We start from the raw sequence: 27,603 nt of genomic DNA, 5'->3' as shown, positions 1-27,603 counted from the left end.
TAAAGTGCTTATTACCAGACAATTGTTGGATTAAAGTCATTATTCAGGTGTTCTTTTTCTTGAAGTAGTCTTACTCAGGAAACTGGGAACCATCTCCCTGTACTCTCTCTCAAGGATTTTCTCACCTGGACTGTCTAGTTGGACAGTATCTAATGCTGAAGTATCAAGGTTGGTTTATAGACCACCCTGTGACTTCCTCCTCATTATAGTATTGTTAAAATTGCCCAAATGAAGTACCTTTTCTTTTCTTTCTTTTTTTTTTTTTTTGCTTGGATAACTGTTACAAAATGGCCCTGCCTTCCCTGGTACCCTTTGGGGTTAGACTTCTCAGTGAATTTAGATATGTACTGCTTTTCTGAAGCATTTACTTCCAGACACTGGTAAGTAGAATTATGAGCTTTAGGAGAGTAAACTGCAGCTTTATCAGGGTAAGAAGCAAGGCCAAGTCCCTGGAGGTTCTTGGTGGGAAGTATCACAACCAGAGCAAATGCTCCTGTCTGTAATACACAGGAAGACTGGCTGCACCACCTCCTCACCCAAAGCCTTCTGAAGGTCTCTTAAAAGGGCTTTCTGGTAAAAATCTTTAAAAAGAGGTTGTTGAATGTTCAGTGTGTGCCAGGTTCTTGCTAAACTATCCAAAGTAATCCTTCCCACAACTTTTCTTCTGATAGGTGGTGATATTCCCAGATTACATATGAGTTAACTGAAGCTTGAAGTTGAAAATAACTTACCATGGCTTATGCCACTATTCCACTAAATCAGTATTTCCAAACTTTTGTTTTTTCTGTATCACTATCATGATTTTTGTCATTTCCTAATATTTATGTATTTAATATATTAAATATTGAATTGTTAAAACTTTGCAACCCAAAATTTATTTTAAAGGGATATGTTATTATCCTATATGAAAAATTACATGCTGTAGAGAAGGAAACAGTAAAAATAAATTTAATGAAAAAATACTGTGTTAAATTCTAGTTAAGATGTTGCCTGCTCAAGTCTGTATGATCAGGCCTTCTAGTTACAGAGGGAGATGAGCAAGCATTAGAGGGGTAATAGAGGAACTAGTGTCAAACTGAGATTTTTCTTCTGATGTAATTAGAGGGGTTGAGAGAGAAGTGAAAAGGTAACAGCTTTGAAATGTTTTAAAGTGCTTTCTCTTGGTTCACTTCAAATCTTCCAGTGGTCTCCTCACTTGGGGAAACACGGATAGAGCCGAAGGTGTTCTCATTTTCCGTATGAATAAACCGAGAGGAGAAAGTCTGTTCAATGTCGCGCCACTGGTTCCACAGACCTTACTGTCCAAGCCACCCTGCTTCTCCTCCTGGATTTTCCTTCTGTCGCCTCCCTTCTCACCCTTCATCTTGCCTCCTTCTCTCCATGCTTTTCTTTTCTTCCCCATCCTCTAGGAGAATTCATCTGACTCCAAGGTAGTTTGAAAAGGAGATTCTTTGATGCATATTTCTGATGTCTTTTTGTTTGTTTGTTTTAACAGTTGTTGAAATAGGATTTCCTCTTATGAAACTCAAGTCTTTCTACAAACATTGCATTTCTTGGTTCTTACTGTGATTCCAGAAGGCATAAAATATTCAGTTATTTTGTAGGTATTTGTACTCCTACATAAAGTATTTATGAAATAACTATATAACTAAATAGCTATAATGACATCACAAACCTTCCTTAGACTCCTAATTATGTTAGGAATTAGGAGTTAGGAATATTGGAAAAGTAAGTTTGGAAAAAAAAAAACTGCCAGCAGTTTTTGATGTCATCTCAAGTACAATAAAATGTATTTTCTTTGATTTTGTAGTCTTTCTTGGTTTTGTAATTTACATTTACAACAATTTACATTTAGTTAACATTTTATTGCATTCTGTTCCAGTGGAGACAGTATGTGCGAGCTCAGTTTCTCAGTCGTGTCCAACTCTTTGTGACCCTGTGGACGATAGCCTGCCATTTAGGACATGGCCTTGCAAACATGGAGGCAATGCTGGCCCTGAGGATGTGACCCCGAAGTAGATCTCTGTGTGGAACGGGAGGAAATTTTAATACTTAATGCCTTTTAGGAAATAAAGCAAAATGGCATTAGGGTAATTACCACGTGGAGCAGGATTAAAAATTGAATAATGTAAACTGGAAACAGGAAGACTGTGACATGGTAGTGGCTGTAACAGCCAGTATGTCAGCACAGCTTCAGTTCCCAGGCCAGCTTGCGTTTATTTCAGTCTGCTTCGACCTTACGAGTACACTCCTCATCTTGACATTGCTAGTTACTATTCTAAAAACTATGGTCAGTTCAGCTTATTCAGGGTTTCCCTGGTGGCTCAGCTGGTAAAGAATCCGCCTGCAGTGTGGAAGACCTGGGTTTAATCCCTAGGTTGGGAAGATCCCCTGGGGAAGGGAACGGCCACCCACTCCAGTATTCTGGCCTGGAGAATTCTATGGACCATATAGTCCATGGGGTCTCAAAGAGTCGGACATGACTGAGAGACTTTCACTTCTGACTTATTCAGGAATGTGAAGCGTACCCAGAAACAGGATTGATAAAGTCAAGTCACATAAGTGTTGTGCGTCAGTCTCCTACATACGAACCTTCAAGTTGTGAACTTTCAAAGATTGGAACATGTTTCTACCCAGACATCACTGTATCTTTTCTGAAGAGAGTAGATAGAATTGAATCCAGCAAGGAACCCGAATCTGTGCCATCAGCGTCAGGCGTGGGCGCAGTGGCAGCTGGCCCTCCATCTCCTGCTGCTGCTGATCCTTCCACTCTGCCGTCTCCCACCTCCTCTCCCTGATCCAGTCAGTAGTAACTCTTGCCTGTTCACTTGATACCAGCCCCTGTATGCCAGCTGTTGTACTATACCTTGTACTTTCCAAGATACTGTACTGTAAGATTTAAAATGTTTTTCAGTTTTTGTGTTTGTTTTTAATGTAGTGTGTGACAAGTATTACAAACCTATTACAGTACTATATAGATGATGATGCTGTTAGTTGGGTTACCTAGGCTAACTTTGTTGGACTTCTGAACAAATTGGACTTATGAATGTGCTCTCAGAATGGAGCTCATTCATGTGTAGGTGCTTATTGTATACCAGCTAATGGTTTCCCACTCTGGAAGCCTGACATTTTTAGTATTTCACTAAGTTTTGGGATACATATGGGAAGTAAGAATGCTGCATTGTGTTTCTGCTAGTGCTAATGCGTACTAATGCTGGAAGGGGAACTTTAAGCTGACAGACCTTAAAACAGGTATCAAAAATTAAAAGGAAGCATGTCTTATACAAGTAGAGTATGATTTTAGTGGGGCAGGGTAGACTAGTATCTGTAACTCTTAAACATGCCTCAATCATTTATTTTATTGGTCTGGTGATTCGAGATTGCGAGATCTGAATGGTTGACCCAGAGGTCAATGCTGTAGCTTCATCAAGAAGCCAACATCTTAATAATAGCACTGAGTGATGACTTAATAAAAGGTCCTATTCTCTGTGTGTGCACAGAGTGCAGCAACAAACCTAGAGCTTCTGAAAAGTGGTTTTTATTTTTTAATTAAGTCTGTTTCACAAGTATACTTAAATTTGTGGCTTGGAGGGTGAAAATCAGAATAACTTTACCACCTATGATGAAAGTGAAAGTGTTAGTTACTCGCTCATGTCTGACGCTTTGCAACCCCATGGTCTGTAGCCTGCCGGGCTCCTCTGTCCATGGGATTCTCCAGGCAAAAATACTGGAGTGGGTAGCCATTCCCTTCCCACAGGATCTTCCTGACCCAGGGACCGAACAATGCAGTCTGCGTTGCAGGCAGATTCCTTATTATCTGAGCTACCAGGGGAGCCTCAAATGATATGATTATTAATAATGTTAATAATGGCAAAACCTGTTTTCTCATCTTAGAAGATGGCAGGTGAAAAAGCCCAGAAGCCAGATAGTAAGGAGAAAAAGCCCAGAAGCCAAGCAGTTTGATGCTGGTGGCAGAGTTAAAAAGGTTAAGAAGGGGAACCCCACTGCAGCTGAAATACTGTCGTGGTCAGAGAAATTGGCAGATATTCCTAATCAGCTATGTAGTCCAGAAAGCCCTTTCACAAGATGAAGTATTCAACAGCTAAATGCAAGGTTGAAGAGGAAAAGAAGGTGATGGTACTTGCTACTGTCACAAAATCAGGTGGTGGTGACAAGAATGGTGGGTGATACTTGAGTGGTTAAATTTGCCAAAATGCCTAGGTATTATCCTATTGAAGGTGTGCCTGGAAAGCTGTTATGTCATGGCAAAAAAAAAAAAAAAAAAAACCCTTCTAAGTATTTTCTCAGACGTGAGAAAACTGCCTGTGCACTAGCATCGCTTCTGGGATGATTCTGATCTTCCTCACTGGGCACCACAGAGGCAGCAGGGTCATTTTCCTGAAGCTTACTAGTGACTGAGCTCTGTCCCTCACACCAGAAGTTTGTCATTGTCATCTCCACCGAAATTGAAGGATGTGAAAAATCCCAGAACATCTCACTGATGCTTACTTTAAGAAGATGAAGCTATGTAAGCTCAGATATCAGGAACGCGAGCCCTTCAAAGGGACACAGAGAAATACAAAATTACAGAGCAGCAGCAGTGCAAGGTTGATTAGAAAGCTGTGGACTCATAAGTTCTGGAAGAATCATAGCTTTTCCTCAGCTCCAGGGCTGTCTCCACTCTGTGTATGCTATTACAGTTGGAATTTATCCTCACAGAATATTGTTCTAAACTTTTTAAAAAGAACCTACTTAAAATAATTAATCCATTAAAAAAATTGGCTAACCTTTACTGAACATACTCTATGCACCAGGTGCTCTTGAATGCTTTAAATTTTTAAAATTTCATTTAATTCAGCAGCCTTATGACATGTTTGTATTATTGGTGCCATTTTAATTTTTTTTAAAAAATATTATTGCTGTTAATTTTTTTTTTTACATTTGTTTGGCTGCACTGGGTCTTAGTTGTGGCATATGAGATCTTTAGTTGCAGAATTTGAACTCTTAATTGCTGCCTGTGGAATTTAGTTCCCTGACCAGGGATCAAGCCTCGGTCCCCTGCATTGGGAACATTGAGTCTTAGCCTCTGGACCACCAGGGAAGTCCCATTGTTGCCATTTTTAGATTAGAAAAATGCCAAAACTGTTAGGGCCATGATTATTGTTTAAATCACAGAGAGACAGTACAGATGTTACTTACTTTACACAGTTTCTCCCTTCTTCAAAATGGAGGCTAGAGTGGGATGGAAGAGATTAGGGATGACTTACAAAGTTTCTTCTAGTTTAAAAAAAAAATCTAAGAAACTTGTCAACCTCTTAAAGGTTCCTCAAGTATTAACGTTATATCTCCTGTATCCCCTAGTATGCACAACCACCAACTTTGATAAATTCATATTTTATAGCTGAAGAAAATGCTAAGAAGTTTGGCCAGACTTTTCTCTGGGTCACTGTTTGTGACCCCGTTAACTGCAGCATGCCAGGCCTCCCTGTCCTGCTCTATCTCCGAGTTCGCCCGAGCTCAGATTCATGTCCATTGAGTCGGTGATGCTATCTAACCGACTAACCCTCTGCCACCCTCTTCTCCTTGGCGTCCATGGCCTTGCATGCCGTGCTAATTCTTGTAATCCCTCTCCCTACTGGTAACCACTAGTTTGTTCTCGGTGAGTCTGCTTCTTTTACTCCTTGTTGAAAATGGGGATCCAGCCAACAGCCATATGAGAAGATGTTCAACATTTGCTAACCATCAGGTAAATGGAAATCAAAACCACAATGAGGTATCATTCACACCTATCAGAAGGACTCTTACCAAAAAGAATACAAATAACAAAAGTTGATGAGGATATAGAGAAAAGGGAACCCTGATACACTGCTGGTGGGAATGTCAACTTGTGTAGCCACTGTGTGGCAGTGTGGAAGTTTCTCAAAACACCAAAAATGGAACTACCATATGACCCAGCAGTAGAAAGTGTATATCCAAACAGAAAAAAAACAAAAACACTAGTTCAAAAGGTTACCTTCACCTCAGTGTTCATAACATTATGCTTTATTGCAGTTGTCAAGATATGGAAGTGACATTGTCTGTCAACAGACACATGGATAAAGAAGATGTGGTATATAAATACGATGAAATACTACTCAGAAGAAAGAATGAAATTTTGCTGTTAGCAGCAGCAGGGATGGACTTTGAGCGTATTATGCTGATTGAATTAAGTCAGGTAGAGGAAGACAAAGTGTTATATGTGGGGTCTAAAAAATAGAAGAAAGTAATGAGTAACACAGAGGAGCAGGCTCACAGAGAGGCTCCCTTACCAGTAGGGAGAGGGATTACAAGAATCTAGGGGCAGCCTGCTTTGTACCCCTTATTAGCATCGTGTCCTATATTGAAAACGCTGGGTAAATGTTTGTTGAACTTAATTTTAGATCGTAGGAAACTTTAGCATGTAAGAAGAAGCAGGAGTTTTTCACCCTTAATCCTGTTTGTGGAGTGTCTTTTACATTTATGTGGTGAAATAAACATATATTGTTTGTTGTTCTTATATTTTGACTCCAATTTGAATAATAAAAAAAAATTCTTTTGGGGTTATTTTGTAGATATGACTAACCAGCAACTAGCTTTGTTTCAGATTTGAAAGATTCTGGGGTGAAAGGTTAAAGATGTTGTATTTCTTTGTTGCCACACAATGGATTTCTGAAACAGACATAAGAGATGGTACTGAGCTTTAGCATTAATGATTAACTAGTATGACAGAAAGATTTGTGCTCAGAATTATGTTTCTAATAAGTAATTTAGAAGTCATTTAGAGAATGTCTGGGAGATTTTTTTTCCCTTCAGTTGAACTGGTCAATTTTAGAGAGCTAATAACACAAATCATTTCGTTCTTAGGATTTTTTTTTTTTGAAGTATAGTTGAGTTATAAAGTTGTGTTAATTACTGTTGTACAGCAGAGTTATTCAGTTATATGTATATATACATTCTTCTAAAAAATATTTTCCATTGTTCTTAGGATTTTTTAAATGTGTAAGTTTCCATTTATAAAAGCAATATATTTTCAATCAAAAAAGTAGAAGGAGGAAAAAAAAATATCACCCTCAACAGATGGTTCTGAAATGACCTTGGAAGCTCTGTGTCCATGGTCAAACAAACTCCTTGGTCTGTGAGACTCTTCTTCAGTTGAAATGACAATGAACCAAAAAAAAAATCGCCTTCATTCTCCCTACTCCTGCTGGGAATAACATTTATTTTTTCAAAAGAAGCTAGTTCTTGTCTAATTATTTAATTCATTCATTCATGTAAGGTTTTATACTTTTCGTTTGTTGATCTGGTTAGTGAAGTTACTGTAGCTGCTTCTGATGTGGACGTCTTGGATTATTCAAGGAGGTTTATAAATGAATTCATCTACCACATGGTACTTTTTTCTTGGACTCTGAGGCCCCACTTTTGTGGGAACGTCAGGGTTTGTTTTTTGAAATAACGTCAAGTTTCCATCTGTCTGGCTGTTGCAAAGCATATACCTTGCAAAGGTGGTGTTTTATTAGCCAAATTGCTCTGAATAGAAGTTCTCTTGTTTTGACTTGTGGCTCTTTCCATGGAACAAACTACGATTATTTCTTTAAACTTATAAGATGGAGATAATAGGAACTCCTTTCAGGTAGAATTCACGTGAAGAATCAAGCCAGTGCCAGGCATATAGTAAAGATTCAATAAAATGACAGCTGACAGATTATTCCTCCGTCCATGGGATTTTCCAGGCAAGAGTACTGGAGTGGGGTGCCATTGCCTTCTCTGTTTGCTACTCCAGACATCCAGGAATTGTAAATGAAAAATGTTAGAGGCTCACAGTACATGCAGTTTTCTGAGCAATGCCTGTACTATATTTCCATAGAAACACTAATGACCTCTGATTCATCAAACTGAATTGCCTTCCTAAACTGTTTTCACCTTCTGATTCTCTGTTACTGCATCCTTGAAGCTCTGTACGCTTAAAAAAAAAAAATCTTAAAATTGAAATGTCATAATCTTGGGCTGGTTTTTCTGCCTTCAGTTTGGTTTCAAGGCTGCAGTTACAAAGCTAGAAGCCTGAAAAACTATATAAAAGGTGATGTAGGTTGATCAGATGGAATTTATTATTTCCATAGAAATGTAGACACTTCTTGTAAGCCACATTTAAGCTGAGCAAATACATGGGCACAATAGATTATATAATTGAGAATCCTTGGTTTCTCTCCCTATTCTTTTTTCTCTACCCCTAAGATTTCATGTTAAGAAAATGACATTAGGGAGAAGGCTTTGTTTTTTGTTGCAGTTTTTAAAATGTGACCTTGACGTTTGTAGGTGGAAAAGGGAAATACAACTTGAAGTTCTGCCAGCCGGATTTTGCTGTGCAGACTTGTGGTGTTATGTCTTTGTATTCAAAAGTGTTTTCTGTTATTCCTGAAGTATAGTTTATCAGGTTGCCTGTGAGGAACAAAAGCTAACTGTCCAAGTGGCATCCCACTGACTGGATAGAAAGGAGAGAGGCAGATGGGAATTTAATGCTCAGCCAATCCAAAGAAGAGTGTTTCTGTATTTGCTTGGGTTTGGTGCTGAATTGCAGGCTGCAAGACTGGCTGTAAGGCAGCCATGGTCTGGCTAGCTAATGTTTGTTACCAAAAAAACAGCTACATTTATTCCTTTTCAGCCTCTATCCAAGCCACCTTTTGTACCAAAAGGAGCTGAGGAGATGGAGTTGGGAGGGGCTCTGAAAAATGGGGAGAGTTTCTAGAATTTCAGGAGCTGTGGATGGTTTGCCATGTGTATCTTGACTACCCCCTGAGAGTGCTTCCCTCTTCTCTTTTTAAGCCTTACACTTTTAATTACTTGGTTAAAATATTAGAACCACTGTATTGAAGTTAGTGAGAGTTCTGCTGGCTTCCCTTGTGGCTCAGCTGGTGAAGAATCCACCTGCAGTGCGAGAGACCTGGGTTTGATCCTCGGGTTGGGAAGATCCCCTGGAGAAGGGAAAGGCTATTTTGGCCTGGAGAATTCCATGGACTGTATAGTCCATGGGGTCGCAAAGAGTCTGACACGATTGAGAGACTTTCACTTTTACTTTCTGCTGGTGTTGACAAACTTCATAGGTGTATCTATGTATTTCCTTTCCTTAGTGACTCTATTACCTATAGAATAAAAGCCTAAAACTCCCCATGTGTGGCAGTAAAGTTCTTTATGATACGGCCCTGGCTGGGGCTCCAGTAAAATCACATTACCAGGTAACATCATTCCCTTTCTGTTCATTCCTCGTACATGTGGCTTCCTCTGCATATGTTTCTCAAATAGCCCTGTTTATCTGGTGAATGCTTTTCTCTTCCACATGCCCCTGGCCCCATGGTTGCTGCTCTGTTCTCACTAATATTGATTACAACTACTCAGCACTTTCCACTGACTTAAGTGTATCATTTCATTGAACCTCACAATAGCCTACAGATGAGGAAATTAGTTTAGAAAGGTGAAGTCACTTCCTCAGTTAACAGTAGTAAGTGATGGTGCCAGGACTCATACCTATTCTTATGTCAAAATATATGCTCTTACCACTGCTTCTGTTTCATCAGGTCGATCTGTCCCAATCTGTCTGTCCATTATTCTCTCCCTACCATTAATTTTTTAAACTATTATTTACTTCATTATCTTTTTTTTTTTCGGCTGCACCACACAGCATGTGAGATCTTAGTTCCCCAATGAGGGATCGAACCCATGCCCCCTGCAGTGGAAGCACGGAGTCTTAACCACTGGACCACCAGATAGGGAAGTTCCTGTCTTTCATTTGGCTTTAATTTTTTCTTGTTGTAATTAAATATATATAACAGAATTTACCATTTAAATCATTTTAAGTATACACTTCAGTGGCTTTGAGTATATTCACATTGTTGTGCTCTATAATTATTTTTTATTCTGTACCCCTTTGGACTGTTTTCTGACAGTAGGCTCAGTCTTGGGCTTCCCTGGTGGCTCAGACAGTAAAGAATCCTGCAGTGTGGGAGATCTGGGTTCAATCCTTGGGTTGGGAAGATTCCCTGGAGAAGGGAATGACTGCCCACTCCAGTATTCTTGCCTGGAGAATTCCATGGACAGAGGAGCCTGGTGGACTATATAGTCCATAGGCTCCGAGTCAGACACAACTGAGCGACTTTCACTCACTCACTCAGGCTCAGTTGTACTGATACCTGTATCTTCCAGGCCTAGGACCTGCTACAGTGTGGGCAGGTACAATAACATTTGAAGGAATAAGTGACTATATTTGCTAGGCTGATGGAATTACTTTCTGATAACAATGGATGAACTTATGAATTGGTTAGTAAATAACACTTGTGTAAGTGTTTCCTTATTTCATTTACTTTAACGCTGCGAAAAATCCAAAGGGTGTCATGATAAATTTAGAAGGAAGGGCTTCTCTGGTGGTGCAGTGAATAAGAATCCACTTGCCAAGGCAGGGGACATAGGTTCACTCCCTGGTCCAGAGAGATTCCACATGCCTAGGAGCAGCTAAGCCCCGTGCACAATAACTACTGAGCCCACATGCCTAGAGCAGCCCCCGCTTGCAACTAAAAAGAAATCAACTGAATGAAGACCCAGCACAACCAAAAAAAAAAAAATTTGGAAGAGGGAAGATTTTTTTTTTTATCTTATATTTTTCCATTATCATAGCCATTGGCCTTATGTGACTAATTAAAATTAAGTTGAAATTCAGTTGCTCAGTCACACTAGTCACATTCCAAGTGCTTAATAGCCCCACATGGCTAGTGGCCATCATTTTGTGCAATGAAGATAGACAACATTTTTCATCACTGTAAATATTTGAATTTGACATTGTTGCTTTAGACTTTAAAGGCAGAGAACAGTGAAACTTATTTTCTCTTAGAACTTGATATTTTGGCAAGAACTGCATTGTAGTGGCATGCGATTTAATACCATTGCTTTCTGGAAAAAGAAGTAGTTATACTCAGCATTTACTAAGCAACCTTTCCTGGGATCCTGGGATATACTTTAGCCTTGTGGCTTGGGATATTTAGGGCTAAGACCAGATTTGACTGAGAGAAGGACAAAGTTTCATTGGGAACCTAGTCATAATGGGGGGGGGGGGTGTGGGTGGGGCACAAAACAGATGGGAAACTGATATAAATGACTAAATGTTGGTCTGGAAAGGAGCAGAATGGCTCTTGTGTATCAATACAAATCCAGGATAGAGATTTTTAGCTTTTTTCATGGGGAGAATGGAAAACAAAATTTTCTAAAACCGGAATTCATGGTCAGTAGCCATGATCATAATTTGGTGTGGAAATCAGACAGCACTGAGATCATAGGGTAGGGAATCTAATTAAGCAGAGGAGTTTAAAAATCCTCTTAGAGCCTTGACTTCTGGAAACTCTGCTTCACTTCATATCTCAATTTTAAAGTATATGAAACTTGAATTGCAGTTGACTAGGAGAAATAATGTTATACTTCATATTTAATTAAAACATTTAATCTGACATTAGTATGTGGTTTCTGTTTTGGGGAAAGGTGAGATGTTGGATTAGAATTGCAGAATTTTGCATTTTTAAGGGCCTCACCTTAATTTTGCCTGTGGGCTTCAAAGTAGACTGACAGAATCCTCACCAAGATTCAAGTCCCTATTGCACCATGCTGCCTTCCTCTAGTCAAATTGAAACATTCCTAGAGTAATATTTAACTTGCTTTTGTAAAAGACACAGTAGATTATAGTTAGCTGATGTTTGGGCTTGAATTTGTTAACTGGCATTACCCACAAGCTTTTGTTTGTTCACATTTAGAAAAAAAATACTCAGTTTATTTAAGATCCTTTTGTGGTAAATGTGTAACTGTATAGCCAAAAATATAAATAAAGAAGAAAAAAATCAATATTTAAAAAATTTGTTATGGTAGCCAATCATAGATTGAGGAGTCATTTCTTTTTGCCAAATTCTCTCCTATTGGAGAAAAGCTTGTGAACTGGATCTTCCTTTGTTTTAAAGAAAATTCCTAGATTTGGAGCTAGAGATTGTATTAAAGAATTGTATTCTTCCTTTGTATTAAAGAAAATTCCTAGACTTGGAGCTCTTGCCATAAAGTAGTTTATTTATTTATATATACTTACCAAATTTTGTTGACTGGCAGGATCCTGACCACGATCCAAGCCTCTACTGCACCATGAAACTCACAACAATTGAACAAAGTGGTTATTTTTATCCCCATTTCAGGAGTAAGCTATTGGGTAGTTAATTAAACAAAAACAGTGGCAAATCTGGGATTTGACTCCAACTCAGACCCATGCCCTTTTTCTCTGCTTCTAAGCTGAACTGTGGTGGCTGTTCAAATATATGGGCTTCACTGGTGGCTCCGTGGTAAAGCATCTGCCTGCCAGTGCGAGAGCCACAGGTTCGTTTGATCCCTGGGTCAGGAAGATCCCCTGGAGAAGGAAATGGCAATCCACTCCAGTATTCTTGCCTGGAAAATCCTAGAGACAGGAGTCTGGTGGGCTACAGTCCATGGGGTCACAAAGAGTTGAGCGCGACATCAACAGCAACAGGTAAAAACATACAAACCTTGCACTAAATTTCAGATTGCTTCTGAACATGCTGACCGAGTGGTGTATCTGTCATTTTAGGAACCAGTCTGTCTGTCTGTTTTATTTTTGGCCGGGTCTTCGTTGCTCTGTGCATGCATGCCTTCTCTCTTTGCAGCAGGTGGGGGCTTCTCTTGTTGCAGTGCGCAGGGGTCTTGCTGTGGGGGCTTCTCTTGTTGCAGCGCACAGGCTTGAGGCGCGAGGGCTTTCATTGTTGCAGCACGCAGACCCAGGCGCTTCTGCTCTCTGGCTCTCGAGTGCCAGCTCGGCAGTTGGGGTGCACGCGCTTAGTTGCCTCTCAGCATGTGGGATCGTCCAAGACCAGGGATCGAACTGGTGTCCCTTGTGTTGCAAGGCAGATTCTTAACCACTGGACTACCAGGGAAGCCCCCAGTCTGTGTTTCTTGACTCTCCCTTTTTAAAGCAATTTAAGCCACCAGCCAAAGGCTCTAGATTTCTCAGAACATTTCCCTAATCTGTTTAATGTGTTACTTCTGTGAGGCAGGAGGTTTGGGGGTTATTTTTGTATTTTTAGGTAGCTTAGGAGTCTGCTTTTTATTGAACAGTTCTGATAACCTTTCTTTGCCTTTGTGTTGAATTGAATTCAACACATAGAGGGGTTACTTCTAGCAGTGGTTTGGGTTCTTGTAGCTAGAAACCCTTTTGCTAGCCAGATCTGGTTTCTGAGAATCTCGGTAAGACTGTTTGAGAAGGGTAGCCAGATCTAGCCATTCCATTGACTTGTTGTCAGGAGGTGGGATTAACATTGTTCTCTGTATCTCCTCAGACCCTCCTGCATTAGTGATGATCTGTAAAGTCAGAGACAACATTATTAGCTGATGGTCTCAGGGCTGGATAGAGGGAATATATAGACATGGTTACTGAATTTCATAATCAGGGACCTTTGTGACCACTGGAGGAATTTGTTTTAAGGCAAATATAGAGTTCTTCTTTTCCTCAGGGAGTAACATACTACATCTAGGATTATTGTATCAAGCAGTTTATAGGCACAAAATATAAAAAAAGGTTCAAGTTACAGGAAGTAACTAAACTATGTTAGTAATGTTAGGGGATTCCATTCCAGGTCTTTGAGGATGATGTCATGAATGAATTAATAGTTAACTCTCTTATAATCTGCTCTTTGGTGCCATAGATACACCATGAGATTTCTTGGACCCTTGAGGTTAGTTAGTAGTAACTCACATATATAGAGCTTTGACTTTGTCAAGTACTGTGTAAAGTCTTTACATGCACTGTCTCATTTAATCCTTTTAACAGACCTATCAGGTAAGTGATGTTAATCTCAGTTTGTAGCAGGGCTAGGGCCAATCCTACTTGGGTTGCATCAGCTGAAAGTGTAAAAGGGCTAAGTCTCTAAAGGAAAATCAGAATGCCATTAACAGAAGGGGGGAGTGATTGCTAGGCAGGTAAAAGCAATAGATGCCCACTTTATCTGTTTTTCTTGGAACTGTCTTTGTTTTTTTAGTCACTCCCTCTTTATTTGTGTCTGATCTAGTTATTTTGAGTTCCTTATGTTGTTTTCAGAAAATGTTGTTAGACTTTGTCTTTTCTTGAAACCCAATAAAGTTCTTTCACTTAATGTCCGAATCTGAGGTCCAGAATATAAGTAGTTACTTGCCTACGTCATATGACTAAACCAAAAGTGCCTTTTGAACTATAACTTTCCCATTATACTACTCTGCCTTCCCATGTTTTTGTCCTATTTTTGAGTCAGTTTATGTTAAGTGTATGCTTATTCTCAGTTTCATTTCTGGCAGAATGTTCAATATTGGACCCATATGTGTAATGATGAGTGATTTCCTTATTGCCTGGCATCTCTTTACAACTTTTCTGATCCCCAGGCGTTTATATAGAGAGGCTTTAAAGTCGCTCTAAGGTGATCCTTTTCAGGCATATCAGTCAGTTTAGCACCTTCCAAACTCTGATTTTCCAGATCAGATTTCCTCACTCAGACATTCCACACACTTTTCAGGCCAGACTTAGATTTTCTGATCCTGTGACTTTCTTCCCTTGATCTAGAGACAGGGTAGTGTTTTCTGTTTTGTTTGTCCTACATTTGAACACCTTGCATATTGTATCAGTGGCAGCTGTTGTGGGCATACAAACAGCTCTGTGGATGGATGAGGCACTGTCACTATGCTTGAAGAACTCACTATCTTGTGAAGTGAAGTTGCTCAGTTGCGTCCGACTCTTCGCGACCTCATGGACTGTACCAGGCTCCTCCCTCCATGGGATTCTCCAGGCAAGAGTACTGGAGTGGGTTGCCATTTCCTTCTCCAACTATCTTGTGAAGGAGGCAGTTATTTAAGTTGTGAGCACAGGAGAAGCATCTCCTGTTTTCCATGTTTCATTGAAGAATGATGAGTAGTTCTTTACCAAGCGAAGGAGGAGGAAGCGCAGGAAGACAAGGAATGTGGTTTGTTTGGTGAATGTTTAGGATTGCAAGGACTTTGAAAGGGGTGTTTAAACAGTCTGCTATTTGAATCCTTCTCCACATGACTCTCAGTTGCTCTTCTGGCTTCTGATTGCCTGACTCTGATGACACAAAATACTCTTGTAACCATCTAGTCCTAGTTTTGCACCATTATTTTTGAGTTTACCATTGAGATACTACAGTTGATATTTATTAAACAGCTGCTTTGTACTAGGCTTGTGAGAGATAATGGGGATACAGCTGTGAACGAGACAGGCCAGGTTCCTTCCCCTAGGATGGTAGAACATTATTAGTGGAACAGCCTTATAGTGGCATCAGACATTGAACAAGTAATTCCTTGTTGATGAGTGCACAAAGCATTGTAGATAGTTATTATAGGGAGCTTTGACCTTTTGTATGAGATGAGGGTAAAGGAGGCAAGAAAAAGCTTTTCTGAGGAAATATTTAAACTGAGGATGGGTCAAAGCAAACTGGAGAGAGTAAGCAGTCATTCCAGAAACTAGAACTTTGATCAACTGTGTATAGAACCCCTATTGTCTATTTGCCACTCACTGTGCTTGATTTTTCTCTTCAGTGTGATAGTTGTACACCAATCGGAAAGATGTAGCTTGCCTGAAATGTGTTTTGAGGGCTGTTTATTCCAACCTGAATAGCATACTCATTAATGAAAGAATTGCTTCTATTTGTGTGTATAGGTAAAATTCTTCTGCAGTTATGAAAATTTTAAGTAAAATTACCCTGTTTGATGTTTTATAAGTTCATTTTTTTTGTTTTTATAAGTTCATATATTTTGCTTTCTTTTGGAAAATAATTGATAGCATAAGTAGAACATGACAAATATTAAATGCATTGTAAATTTAGTACAAAGTATGATAGCTCAGCTGGTAAAGAAGATCTCCTGGAGAAGGGATAGGCTACCTACTCCAGTATTCTTGGGCTTCCCTGGTGGCTCAGTTGGTAAAGAATCTGCCTATAGTGTGGGAGACCTGGGTTCAATCCCTGGGTTGGGAAGATCCCCTGGAGAAGAGAGAGGCTACCCACAGTATTTTGACTTGGAGAATTCCATGGACTGTATAGTCCATGGGGTTTCAAAGAGCTGGATATGAGGGAGCAACTTTCAACATATGTATTACATATGTATACATATTGCACATGTTTTATTATAACTAGCTTTGGCATGCTTACTCATAGTTGCTTATACTGTTGTTTATTGAGCTCCTCTGTGCCAGAGACTGTGCTAAATAAGCATTTTATATCGTTATCTCACTTAATCTTCATTACTGCTCCATGAGAAGTGCTGTTACCATCTCCATTTTTTTAATATAAAAATGATGAAATGGAGGCTCAAAGAAGGATCTACAGTAGCTAAATATTATAGAGCCAGGATTCAAATGCAGATTTGACTTATGAGTCTAGGTGTTTTTTTCACTGTATGATACTTTTCATATTTGGAGGTACCTTGGAGTAATTCATGAATTATAATCTTTTTTTCCTATTTTTTTCTCTTCAGGCTTTTGTCAGGACGAATTGGCAGAGCTCGACTCAAGCACTAGTAAGTTCTAAATGTTCTAGTGTTAATGGGTAAGAAAAGCATATGTGTGTGTACTTTTAAATGTATAACTTAAGGTGTCATTTATAGGCCTATTCACAGATTTTATTTCACTTTATGATTATGGGGAGGACATTCTCTTTTCTACTTACATTTTATTTTTCCTAATGCTTTTTGGTGGTCAGACTCTAGCCATTTAATAGAAAATTTTTTGCTGAAAATTTCTGTTTAATGCTAGTCTTGTTTTCCATCATTCCATGAAGCTACCACTGACAAAAATTGTGCTTTCATTTATGTATACATACAAGCATATACCCACGACCACGTTTTAAAAGTATTGACTAATTTTGACATTTCTTTCAAAGAAGGATTAGGTAAAGGTTTAGATATTTATAGATCATAACCTTCATACCACAGTTTAATTTCTAAGCATCTTCATCTACATTCTTAAGTTTAAGGTACGAGAATGACCGTTCCAAAATCTTAATTAAATGATGCTTTTCATCTGTGTTTATAGTGCTCTCATAATGTCACAGACACCATTCTGGGTTGTGGACATGGGAATATTCAGTGTATACGCATATGATTTTGCCATAATATTAAAAGGTCAAATGACACTTTAGATTGAGACTCTATTAAATGATCTAGAGTTATTTTTTCTAGTTCTTGTATTTTTTAGGGTTATGAGGCTGGTTATTTGTTACCATTCTGTTGTTGAGGTAAGCGATAAAGTTCACCTTCTCACCATCCTGACTAACAGCTGTGGACCTTCTCATATTTCCCTCACACACCTTAATAGTATAAAATTCATGTTTGTTCAACTAATAGTTACTTATTGCAAAACAAAAGTAAGTCTCATAATGATTATCAAACATTAAGGAAATAGGTTTTTCTTTCTAGAAGTCATAAAGTTCTGAATCAGCTTTGTAGGTAATACCAGATATTACTTTGTAAGATATTATAGGTTTGGTTTACCCCACCTTCCTACCTCATATCCCAGTACCTATGAGGGAACACACTGTTTTCACTTTGTCTTTTTTATGAATAGCTGTCATTTAGGAGGAGAAGAAAGTAAATTCTTGAGTCATGGGCCTTTCTTAGAAGCACTTTTTAGAATTTGTCATTCTTGGCTGCTCTGGGTCTTCCTTGTGGCACATGGGCTTTCTCTAGTTGCGGCAAATGGGCTACTCTCTAGTTGGAATAAATGGGCTTCTCATTGCAGTGGCTTCTTTTGTTGGAGAGCATGGGCTCTAGGTATGCAGGCTTCAGTAGTTGTAACCCTCAGGCTCAGCAGTTGTGGCACTGGGCCTAGTTGCTCTGTGGCACGTGGGATCTTCCTGGACCAGGAAGTGAGCTTGTGTCCCCTGCATTGGCAGGCAGACTCCCAGCCTCTGGACCACCAGTGGGAAGCCCCACTTAGAAGAATTTTCTAACACTAGGAAGGATACTGACATGCCTTGTGATCTTTCAGATAGAACTACACACAAAACAAGCCAGATAATTGAGAACTCAATTTAATATTGAATGTTTTCTGCTCAGGCCCAGTTCTAGGCTCCAGGGATACAAAAATAAATCAATCTTAAGTCCCACTCTCATTTGTTAACAGTCTATCAGAAAAGCTTTCCTAGTCTGAAATTATTTTAAAATACAGTTTTTAAGCATACGGGACCCAAATTTATTCTTCATTTAGTAGCAATTAAAAATATTCATGCCAGTCTTCTAGGAAAGGTACTTGATATTCTTAGGAAGATTATTTTTGGATTTTTCTTCCTGCTGACCCAAGTAATTCTAACTCATTTAACATTTCTGCATAGAATCCCTGTCTAGATATTGTGCTTTATAGATCTCTCCAGTCCATGAGAATGAGCAGATACTGAATCATAATTTTATTAATATATGTCAGTATGGAATGAGAGTTACCTAAAAAAATCATTTTTCTTTTAAAAATTGTACTTAGCTTATGTGGCCAATATTTTCAGTAGTCCCCATGTTATTTTTGTGAATTTACTAGTGTTTTTGGTCTGTCTGTTTGAAATACATAAAGATCTGACATTATAATAATGAGTAGGCAGAAACAGAAGTTTATCATCCTGTCTGAATCAATCTTGGGGTTCAAATGAGCATGCTCAGTCTTACCGAATAATAGGAAACCTCAAGACTGAAATGGGCTATACGCGTGTATTAAGTTGATTATGGTTGTTGATATTACAAATTCTATGGCTTCTGATTGGGAAGGAGTAAAGTCTCCTATATTAATACCTCATGACTTTTGTGCATTAGATGGAGGACAGTAGGGTTTTCTTTGTGATGAATCTTTGGAATTTAGAGGCTCCAGTGTCTCCCTTACTCCTCAAATTCCTGATAGGGAAGGCCTGCTCATTCTTGCTTATTTTGGACCAAGAAATACCATTGTTGCTGATTTCCCATTTTGCTTGTCAGTGGTTGTAGACAGCAAGTTTGGGACATGTGGTATGTATTGGAACTGGATGAGGAAAACCAATTTTGTCCAATTCATATGGCCCCCGCCTCCCTTTTCAGTGGTAGAGCAGATGGGTAGCCATGCTTAGAATATGGGCGGCTGTTCACATTCTGGCCGCCTTCCTATGATTCCTGGGCTTCCTGGAGTCCAATGTTACGGCACAGGTTCAGGCTAAGTTCATTTCTACAAGAAGCATCTCTGTACCCTGCCTATTAGCATAAGCTAGGGACAAGGGCAGTCAAAGGTCAAGAGAAGTTCAAAACAGCATAACCTTTCTCTGCTTCTGTTTCCAAATAACCCCAGTCTGCCCTGCTCCCCGAGTTTTTTTTTCTCAGCCATCATGTTTACTGTGTAGTTGTAAAACTCAAGAGAACAACGACTGACTTGATACAAGGGAAGTTAGAGAATGGAAGTCATTGTTGCTTAAAACAGGAGAAATAATTGATTTATGTTTGGGGGCCAATTAGGCTATAAAACAGGAACAGTAAAGGGACCTATGACTTCAGGACAGCTACTTGCTCTGATTTCTGTCCCACAGACAAGGGGCTCCCCAATAAAGGCTGTCAGCTTTCTAGGCTAAATTATTAATTCCTTTCATGCCTCTCAGGGATTGTAAACAGCACATAATACAGGAAAACAATTGATACTGTTCAGTTATTGGCCAGATAGAGGGTCAAAGGGTAAATAGTTGGATTAGCAACAGCTGTTCTTCTTCCCTAGTCAGACTTTGTCCCTTATTACATTTCAGCAAATCCATTCCTCGATTTTTGGCCTTTGAATAGTTAAATCCATTCCTCTTCTTATAAAATAATCCTATAAATAATTGGAGAATGGATACTGACCAAAATTGAAAATACTGATATTTTAATTCAGTTTCTGTAGTTGAAGGTGAGCATTCTTTTTGGTATGTGCTGACTGTGGTGGTTTGGTGTTCAAAGGGTGTTATCCCAAGGAAAGTAACAACTTGAAGTTTAGACAGATTAGTAGCTTTTTAGCTGTTTATACCATCTGCTTAAGGATTTTCTTGTAGCTTGATTAAAAGACAGAAATTGCCTTTATTTAAACTGTTGGTAGGATAATGCATGTTAATTGTGGAAAACACTAAAAGAAAAATACAAACACCCCTAATTCCACCGCCTGGAAATAACCATTGTTTCTTATTTGAGAATATGTCCTTCCAGTTTGTGTCTGAACTTTTTATGTGGTTAGAAATCATATATACAATTTTGTCTACTGTTTATTGCTCCCCCACTCAGCATTACATTGGGAATGTCCAAGTCATGAAAAATTTTTCATAAATCTTTTTAATGGCAAGATTTACCGTGGTTTATTTAACCCTTTTCCTACTGTTGGACATTTCAGTTGTTTCCAGTTTTTTCTTCATTATAAGTAGTACCACAGTGAATATAATTTTATATAAATTTTTTGTCTGCATTTTAAGTGAGCCCTTAGGTTTTTATTTAATTTAAGCCAGAATTCTTCCGAATTAAGAGCATGGACTCTGGCTCAAGATTGCTTGAGTTCTGTAATCTTGGCTAAATTATTTAACCTCTCTGTGCCTCAGTACTCTCTTCTATTGTATGGGGACAATGAAAAAGTATTTCTACTTGACAAGGCTGTTGTGAAGATTAAATGAAGTAATAACAGGCATTTGGAATAATGCTTGGTAAATGATAAACACTATTGTTTTTGTTGTTCAGTTACTAAGTCATGTCTGACTGTGACCCTATGGACTGTAGCATACCAGACTGCCCTGTTCTTTACTCTCTCCTGGAGTTTGCTTAAATTCATGTCCATGAGTCAGTGATGCTATCTGACCATCTCCTCCTCTGTTACCCTCTTCTCCTTTTGTCTTCAGTCTTTCCCAGCATCAGGATCTTTTCCAGTGAATTCACTCTTTGCATCAGGTGGCCACAGTATTGGAGCTTCAGCTTCAGATATGAATATTCAGGGTTGATTTCCTTTAGGATTGACTGCTTTGATCTCCTTGCAGCTCAAGGGACTGTTAAGAGTCTTCTCCAGAATTGCAGTTCAAAAGCATCGGTTCTTCAGTGCTCAGTCTTTTGTGGTCCAACTCTCACATCTGTACATGACTGCTGGGAAGACCATAGCTTTGGCTACACAGACCTTTGTCAGCAAAGTGATGTCTCTGCTTTTTAGTATGCTGTCTAGGTTTGTCATAGCTTTCCTTCCAAGGAGAATGTGTCTTTCAGTTTCATGGCTGCAGTCACCACTGGCAGTGTTTTTGGAGCCCAAGAAAATAAAATCTTACACTGCTTCTGTTTTTCCCCTTCTATTTGCTATGAAGTGATGGAATCGGATGCCATGATCTCAGTTTTTTGAGTGTTGAGTTTCAAGCCAACTTTTCACTCTCTTTCAGCCTCATCAAAGGCTCTTTAGTTCCTCTTCGTTTTCTGTATATCTGAGGTTGATATTTCTCTCTGTAGTTTTGATTTCAGCTTGTGATTTCATCCAGCCCAGCATTTCTCATAGTGTCCTCTGCATAGAAGTTAAATGAACTGAGTGACAATATATAACCTTGTCTTACTCTTTTCCCAATTTTGAACCAGTCCATTGTTCCATGTCCGGTTCTAACTGTTGCTTCTTGACCGACATAAAAATTTCTCAGGAGACAGGTATGGTGGTCTGGTATTCCCATCTCTTTAAGTGTTTCTACAGTTCATTGTGACCCACACAATCAAAGGCTTTCGAGTAAATGTTTTTCTGTGTAGCATAATGTTGAAAGTCTCAGTCTCTCTTTACTACCGGCTGTTGTAACCACTTTATTCAATTAAACTAGCCTGTATTTGTTAATGACACAAAGATAAATCATTCCAGATGTTAGCAGGTGTAAGTTACTACTTCAAGTAAGTAGTTTCCTCCAAGGAGCAGAGCTTATGTATTGCTGGCCAAGGCTATTCTTTACCATCTGGTTGACTGTTTGGGTGTTTGGACCCCTTCCTCCAACAGCAGCAGGTAACCCAGATGACCATCTGCCATCCCATTTATTTAACCTCTTAGGAAACTAAAGAAGTTAACCCTCTGTTTATTCAAAATAAATAACTCAGATTGTGCACTTGCTCTTTGGTCAGTAGCAAGGTCTTATAGAGGGCATGCTGAGGAAGAAATTTGTATCATTAAAAATCTACCATTACCATTTTAAAAGGACTGCATAGTTGGGATTCTTCCTGACACAAACTTTAATACACACACACACACACACACACACACACACACACATCTCCCCATTACTGATTAAATACCTGGGTAAATGAGCATTTTAGAAGAGACTTGAGAGTTAAATTAATGTTTGCATTCTCTTGCCATACTGATAGATTCCCACCAGGCAGAGATTCATGAGTGATGTGGGAGGAACAGGCAATTTAAAACACAGCTTCAGAGTGAAACAACTTAATACTACTAGTTTGCTCTGGCTTCATGTTCATCTGTCAAGTGTTTTGGGATCCCAAGGAGACTTTTTGTTGATTCTTCAGGCTATAAGAGAGAAATGTACATCTCAGCCAGAATACCCAATTTTGGACTAGGTTCATTCCAAAATTCCAACATCCTGTGTTGTGTCCTATCGGTCTATTCCTAGTTGTCAAACTGTATATTACAATTTTTGATTTGAGAAAACAGTTCATATAAGCCCAAGTGTGGTCTGCAGATAATGAACTTAAGGCTGGGTGTTAGAGATCAAAGAAAACGAACATTTACTGGGTGTTCCTTATGTACTAGGTACTCTTAACATGTTCAGTGGGAGTGAGGAGGGTTGGTTATAGCATCTAAAATTACCTAAATTTAAGTTTGACTTTGTAATACCTACCTCATTGTTTCTTTCCCTTCTCACTTCTCTTTTTCCCTTTGATGTGTGTGCCAAGCTAAGACTCAGTTCCTACCGTCAAGGGACTCTGATTTAATCAGGAATGACAGACACAAAACATGATATGTCGCTTTTACTCCATAAAAATAAAAATAATGATAATAATAATAATAATGGCTAATATTTGTTACACACTAAATGCTTCATGTGCATTTTTCAATAAGCACTCATGAAACCTATTGAAAAGATACTGTTCCTATCTTACAGACCAGAGTGCTGAGGCCTGGAGAGGTTAAATGACTCACCCCAATGTACACAGTGGAGAAATATCTGGGACTTCAGAGCTGCTGTTTTAATGAATCTTCTATCCTGTTTCTGGCTCTCTTGACTGTGACAAGTCTCAGATGCTAATGGAAGAGTTTAAGGCAGTATAATGATTTATAACATATAATGGGGCCTTTTGTGTCCAGAATAAAGACTATTTTCTAAGTGTCATTTGGGCTCTTTTGCATATATTAGAATTATTTTGGATGTAAAGTAAAGTAATTTTCTATGGAATAGGTTCCCAAAGAGATTTCTTCTGTAGTTCAGGATTATTTGCACCATTTATTATCAAATGGGTTCTTTCCTGAAACAAATGAAGATAAGTTCACAAATCTGCCTTGGTTTCCCTTTTTGTGTCACCTTTCCTTCAGAACATTCTGGTTGTGATATTGGTATTTCACATTCATAACAGTTCCAAGAGCCTTGCTTCCAAAGCTTCAGCAAAATCTGCTAGGTCACTGCAAGATCAGGTCTCCTGAATGTGGCCTTTTGCTGAGGAGTTCCTTGCTGATAAGGATTCTTTTGAACAGGATGGGGGTGGGATGAGAGCCAGGATTTAGGCTGAGCGCTCATCCCCTTGACCTCTGCCCCTATTTCAGAGTTTATACTGACTTGGTAGGGACTCCCTATGGAGCCAACAGTTTAGGACTTGTTTACAGTTGATGAAAAGATAGTTGCATTCAAAGGCTGTTTTTGGGCCCTTGAAGAGTCATGGATCTCTGCTATTATCTTTGGTGGGTTCAGGGAATGCTTGAACATCTGGGTCTGGAGATTTGTAATAGATGACTAAGAAGGAATGAGAAGAAACTCTGAAATTAGATAGGTTTGCTGAAATTATTTCTGTGGGAGCAGTATTGCAGTAATATTTTGAGAGCAGAGAAAGATTTCTATAAACCTGTTGTTTTAATTAAAAAAAAAACGGAAGATGACTGTTTAAATTCAGTATATGATAACAAAGGGAATGTGTGGGAATTCTTTTCTTTCTTTTTTGATGTCTCACCAAAGAGAAAATTTTTTGTGTTAGGCAAATGTGTTAGGTAGTGGAGGCAAACCTTGGATTATTAAATCCTCCTTTTCAGAGTTATACAGAGGTTTACAAATTGGTATTTTCTCTAAAAATCTTGTGGTTCTCTATGTTGAGGAGAGTATAGCAATTGAATCCCAAATCAGTCCTCATAAGTGTTTTCTGGGCACAGAGATCAGTTAAGATGACTCTTAGCTTCTGTACCTGAAGTTACATTTCTTCTTTTTTTTTTTTTTTTCGGTCCAGTATTTGTTGTAGATGTGAATCTGGAAGAAGAAAAGAAGCATCTTTCTTTAAAAGGTGCTGACAGTATGAACCAAAATTAAATTTTAATAGGTATAATACCCTCTGTTGGTAAACATAGGGAAGGATAAAGTTCATGAATAATAAGATTCAAAGTGAAAATGTTATATCGTTTTCACCTGAGCATGAAATTCCATGAGCTAAATGTAATCAATCTGGCCTATAGAGCTATTTTGTTTGACTAATTGGATGTTTAAATAAAAACATATTAGTTGTCAACATTAAAACCTGCAAGATTTTTGTGAAAATTTGGATTTCTGGCCTTCTTGGTAAATTGGATGGTTCAACTGTAGGCCCAGATTTCTACATGGGATCTGTTGGCTTGAATAGGGTAGTGGCTGCCTCTTTAAATGAGCATGTGCTCAGGTTTGTCACAAACCTGCATGACCTCTTTGATATACTTACGTTTCCTTCTAGTCTTCTGTAAGCATGTGAGTTTGCAATTCCTACATTAAAAAATAATTGTCAGTGCAGATGAAGATGTGCGAAAATGAGAAAGAAGTTTATGAGTATAATCTAATAATATCTGTCAACACTAAAAATGTTTGAGTTTATTCTCGCAGATTTAGCAGTTTAAAATTTAAACTTTTTAAATTCAGATTTGCAGATTTAGCAGTTAACCCATCTGGGTATTTATCCTATAAAAAATGACAGGTGTGCAAAATGTATATTCACAGATACTCTTTTCAGCATTTTTAATAGCAAAAACAAAAAAAAGGAATAGCTCAGAAATTTAATAGGGGACTTGTTACATGGATTGTAAATACTGTAGAATCGTTAAGGAGAAGGTAAATTTTAGTCTGGAAGAAGATACACTGAACTGTTAAAAGTGATGTCTTTGGGCAAATGGTATCACAGAGTAATATTCACGATTACTGTGTTTTAATTTTTAAAAATTTTTTTATTGGCTGCACCATATTTTACAGGATCTTAGTTCTCAGTTCAAGAACCAAACCCTGGCCCTTGGCAGTGAAAGTGTGGAGTCCTAAGCATTGGATCACCAGGGAATTGACCTTAATTTTTTTTTTTTTTTTAATGAGGTTCTTATGTTAAGAAATGAGATACAGATTTTTAAAAAATCTACTGGCTCTTATTTCAGCTGCCAAGTTTCTAAGGCTATTCTGCCAAATTGAGCCACCCAGGCTACAGTTTCCCATTTAGATCACAGATTTTACATTCAGAATTCTCTTATCTTGAAATTACTTTAAGGAATGAGGATTAGTATCCTCAAGTATCAGAAACTGTCTTGAAGCTCAGGAACAGGGTAAAAGCTTAGAGCAGCATTTTCAGGCTTCTGCTTTCAGCCTTGCCTTCATTCACTAATCATGGCATCAGAATTGGCCTACTTTTTACCCTACTGTCAAGAATGTAGGGAGCCTTAAGTAAGCTGCTCATATGAATTGTGCTGCTCTGGAGGTTGCAGGGTTATGTTGCTAAAAGTGAACCTAATGGACATGGTGTAGTGGAAAAAATATGAGAGTTTGCATCTTGGCTTTTGCCAGTTCTTGCTAGGTGATCATAGGCAACCTGTGAAGTTCAGTTTCTTCATCCATAAAACAGTAATAATCCCTGTTAGGGGTTGTTTTTTAAAAATAAGTCAGATAATACAAGTGAATTGCCCAGCATTTAGCTGCTCCAGCTGTTCTTGAATGTTTCTTCACTGCTGAAATATATGAAGTTTCTAACTTTTTAGGCTAATATTTAGTGAGCATTTACTATATGCTTATGGTTTTAAAACTTTGTCTCCTTTTTCTTTCAACTCTGTGAAGCTGTTCTCAACTTTTGTTCTCCCCATTTTATAGATAAGGAAACTGACAGTTTAACACTTTGCCAAGATCACACAGCAGTTAAGTGGCAAAACTGAAGCCTCTGTGAGTCCAAAGCCAATGTACTTTTTATATTTTTAAAATAGTGGAATGATATACTTGCAGTGAAATATTAAGTGTAAGATTCAAGCAGTTTTCACAAATGTATGTACCCTTGAAATTTATATTCCATCTAGATGTAGAACACTGCCATCCCTTCAGAAAATTCCTTTAGGCTTTTTTTAGTTGATCATACGATTTTGCCCCCAAGAAGCAGTAACTTCTGACTTCTGTCATGATAGATTAGTTTGTCTGTTCTAGTGTTTTTCAGCATAATGTTTTAGACTCATCCATGTTGTTTCAAGTGTTACTAATTCTCTTTATTGCTGAGTAGTAGTCCATTGTTTATATCATAGTTGATCTGTTCATCTGTTGATACCTAGTCTCCTTCTGGGTCCAGCCTACTAGGAATAAAGCAGCTATGAATATTCTTGTACATGGTTTTTGTGGATATATTTTTATTTCTCTTAAACATATCTAGGAATTGTTGAGTCTGATAGTAGCTTTGTGTTAAACTTTTATGAACTTGTCAGTTTTCCAAATTGTGTATGCATTTTGCAATTCCATTAGTATGAGTTCTAATAGTTCCACATCCTTGTAGGTGTTTGGTGTTGTAAACTTTTAAATTTTAATTATTCTAGTGAGCAAAAATGATGTGTTTTTAATTTGCATTTCCCTTATGACCATGTTGGTTGCTTTTTCACACCCTTATTGGCCATTTGTGTTTCCTTTTTAGAAATTTCTATTCAAAATCTTTTGATAATTTAAGAAATCATGTTCTTTGTACTGTTACTGAATTGTGGTTATTTTTTATTATGATACAAGTCTTTGATCAAGTATATATGTTGGGAATTTTTCTCCCAATCTGTGGCTTTCTCTTTTATTTTATTAAACATGATTTTTGATTAATAAAAGTTGTACATTTTTATGAAGTTCTGTTTATTAATTTTTTTCTTTTATAATTAATGCCTTCTGTATCCTCCCTAAGAAATCTTGGCCTAACCTGAGGTTTCTGAGGTATTATCCTGCTTTCTACTAGAAACTTTATGGTTTTAGCTTTATTAAAATTAGGTGTTTTTTTTTGGTATGGTATAAGATAGGAATCAGAGTCTTTTTATATGAATATTTATGTTACAGCACTTTTTGTTGATAAGACTTTCCCATTGAGTTTTTTATATGCTTGCTG

The 27,603-nt window shown here is 38.2% G+C and overlaps 1 protein-coding gene and 1 pseudogene across 1 annotated transcript in view; both read left to right on the top strand.

Moving 5' to 3' along the window:
• Nucleotides 1-27,603, top strand: part of NR6A1 (nuclear receptor subfamily 6 group A member 1) — a 212,964-nt gene that overhangs the window by 16,726 nt on the left and 168,635 nt on the right. The window contains exons 2-3 of the mRNA XM_052648702.1: nucleotides 16,561-16,602; nucleotides 26,355-26,403. Of these exons, the coding sequence (XP_052504662.1) occupies nucleotides 16,561-16,602; nucleotides 26,355-26,403 (91 nt within the window). The remainder of the gene's footprint in view (nucleotides 1-16,560; nucleotides 16,603-26,354; nucleotides 26,404-27,603) is intronic.
• LOC128056053 (60S ribosomal protein L6-like) lies at nucleotides 3,898-4,732 on the top strand (annotated as a pseudogene).

Source organism: Budorcas taxicolor, chromosome 11 (genome assembly GCF_023091745.1).
Source record: "Budorcas taxicolor isolate Tak-1 chromosome 11, Takin1.1, whole genome shotgun sequence".
NCBI classification, from domain to species: domain Eukaryota; kingdom Metazoa; phylum Chordata; class Mammalia; order Artiodactyla; family Bovidae; genus Budorcas; species Budorcas taxicolor.
The sequence above is the reverse complement of the archived record's forward strand: the minus strand, read 5'-3'. Positions and strand labels throughout refer to the sequence as shown.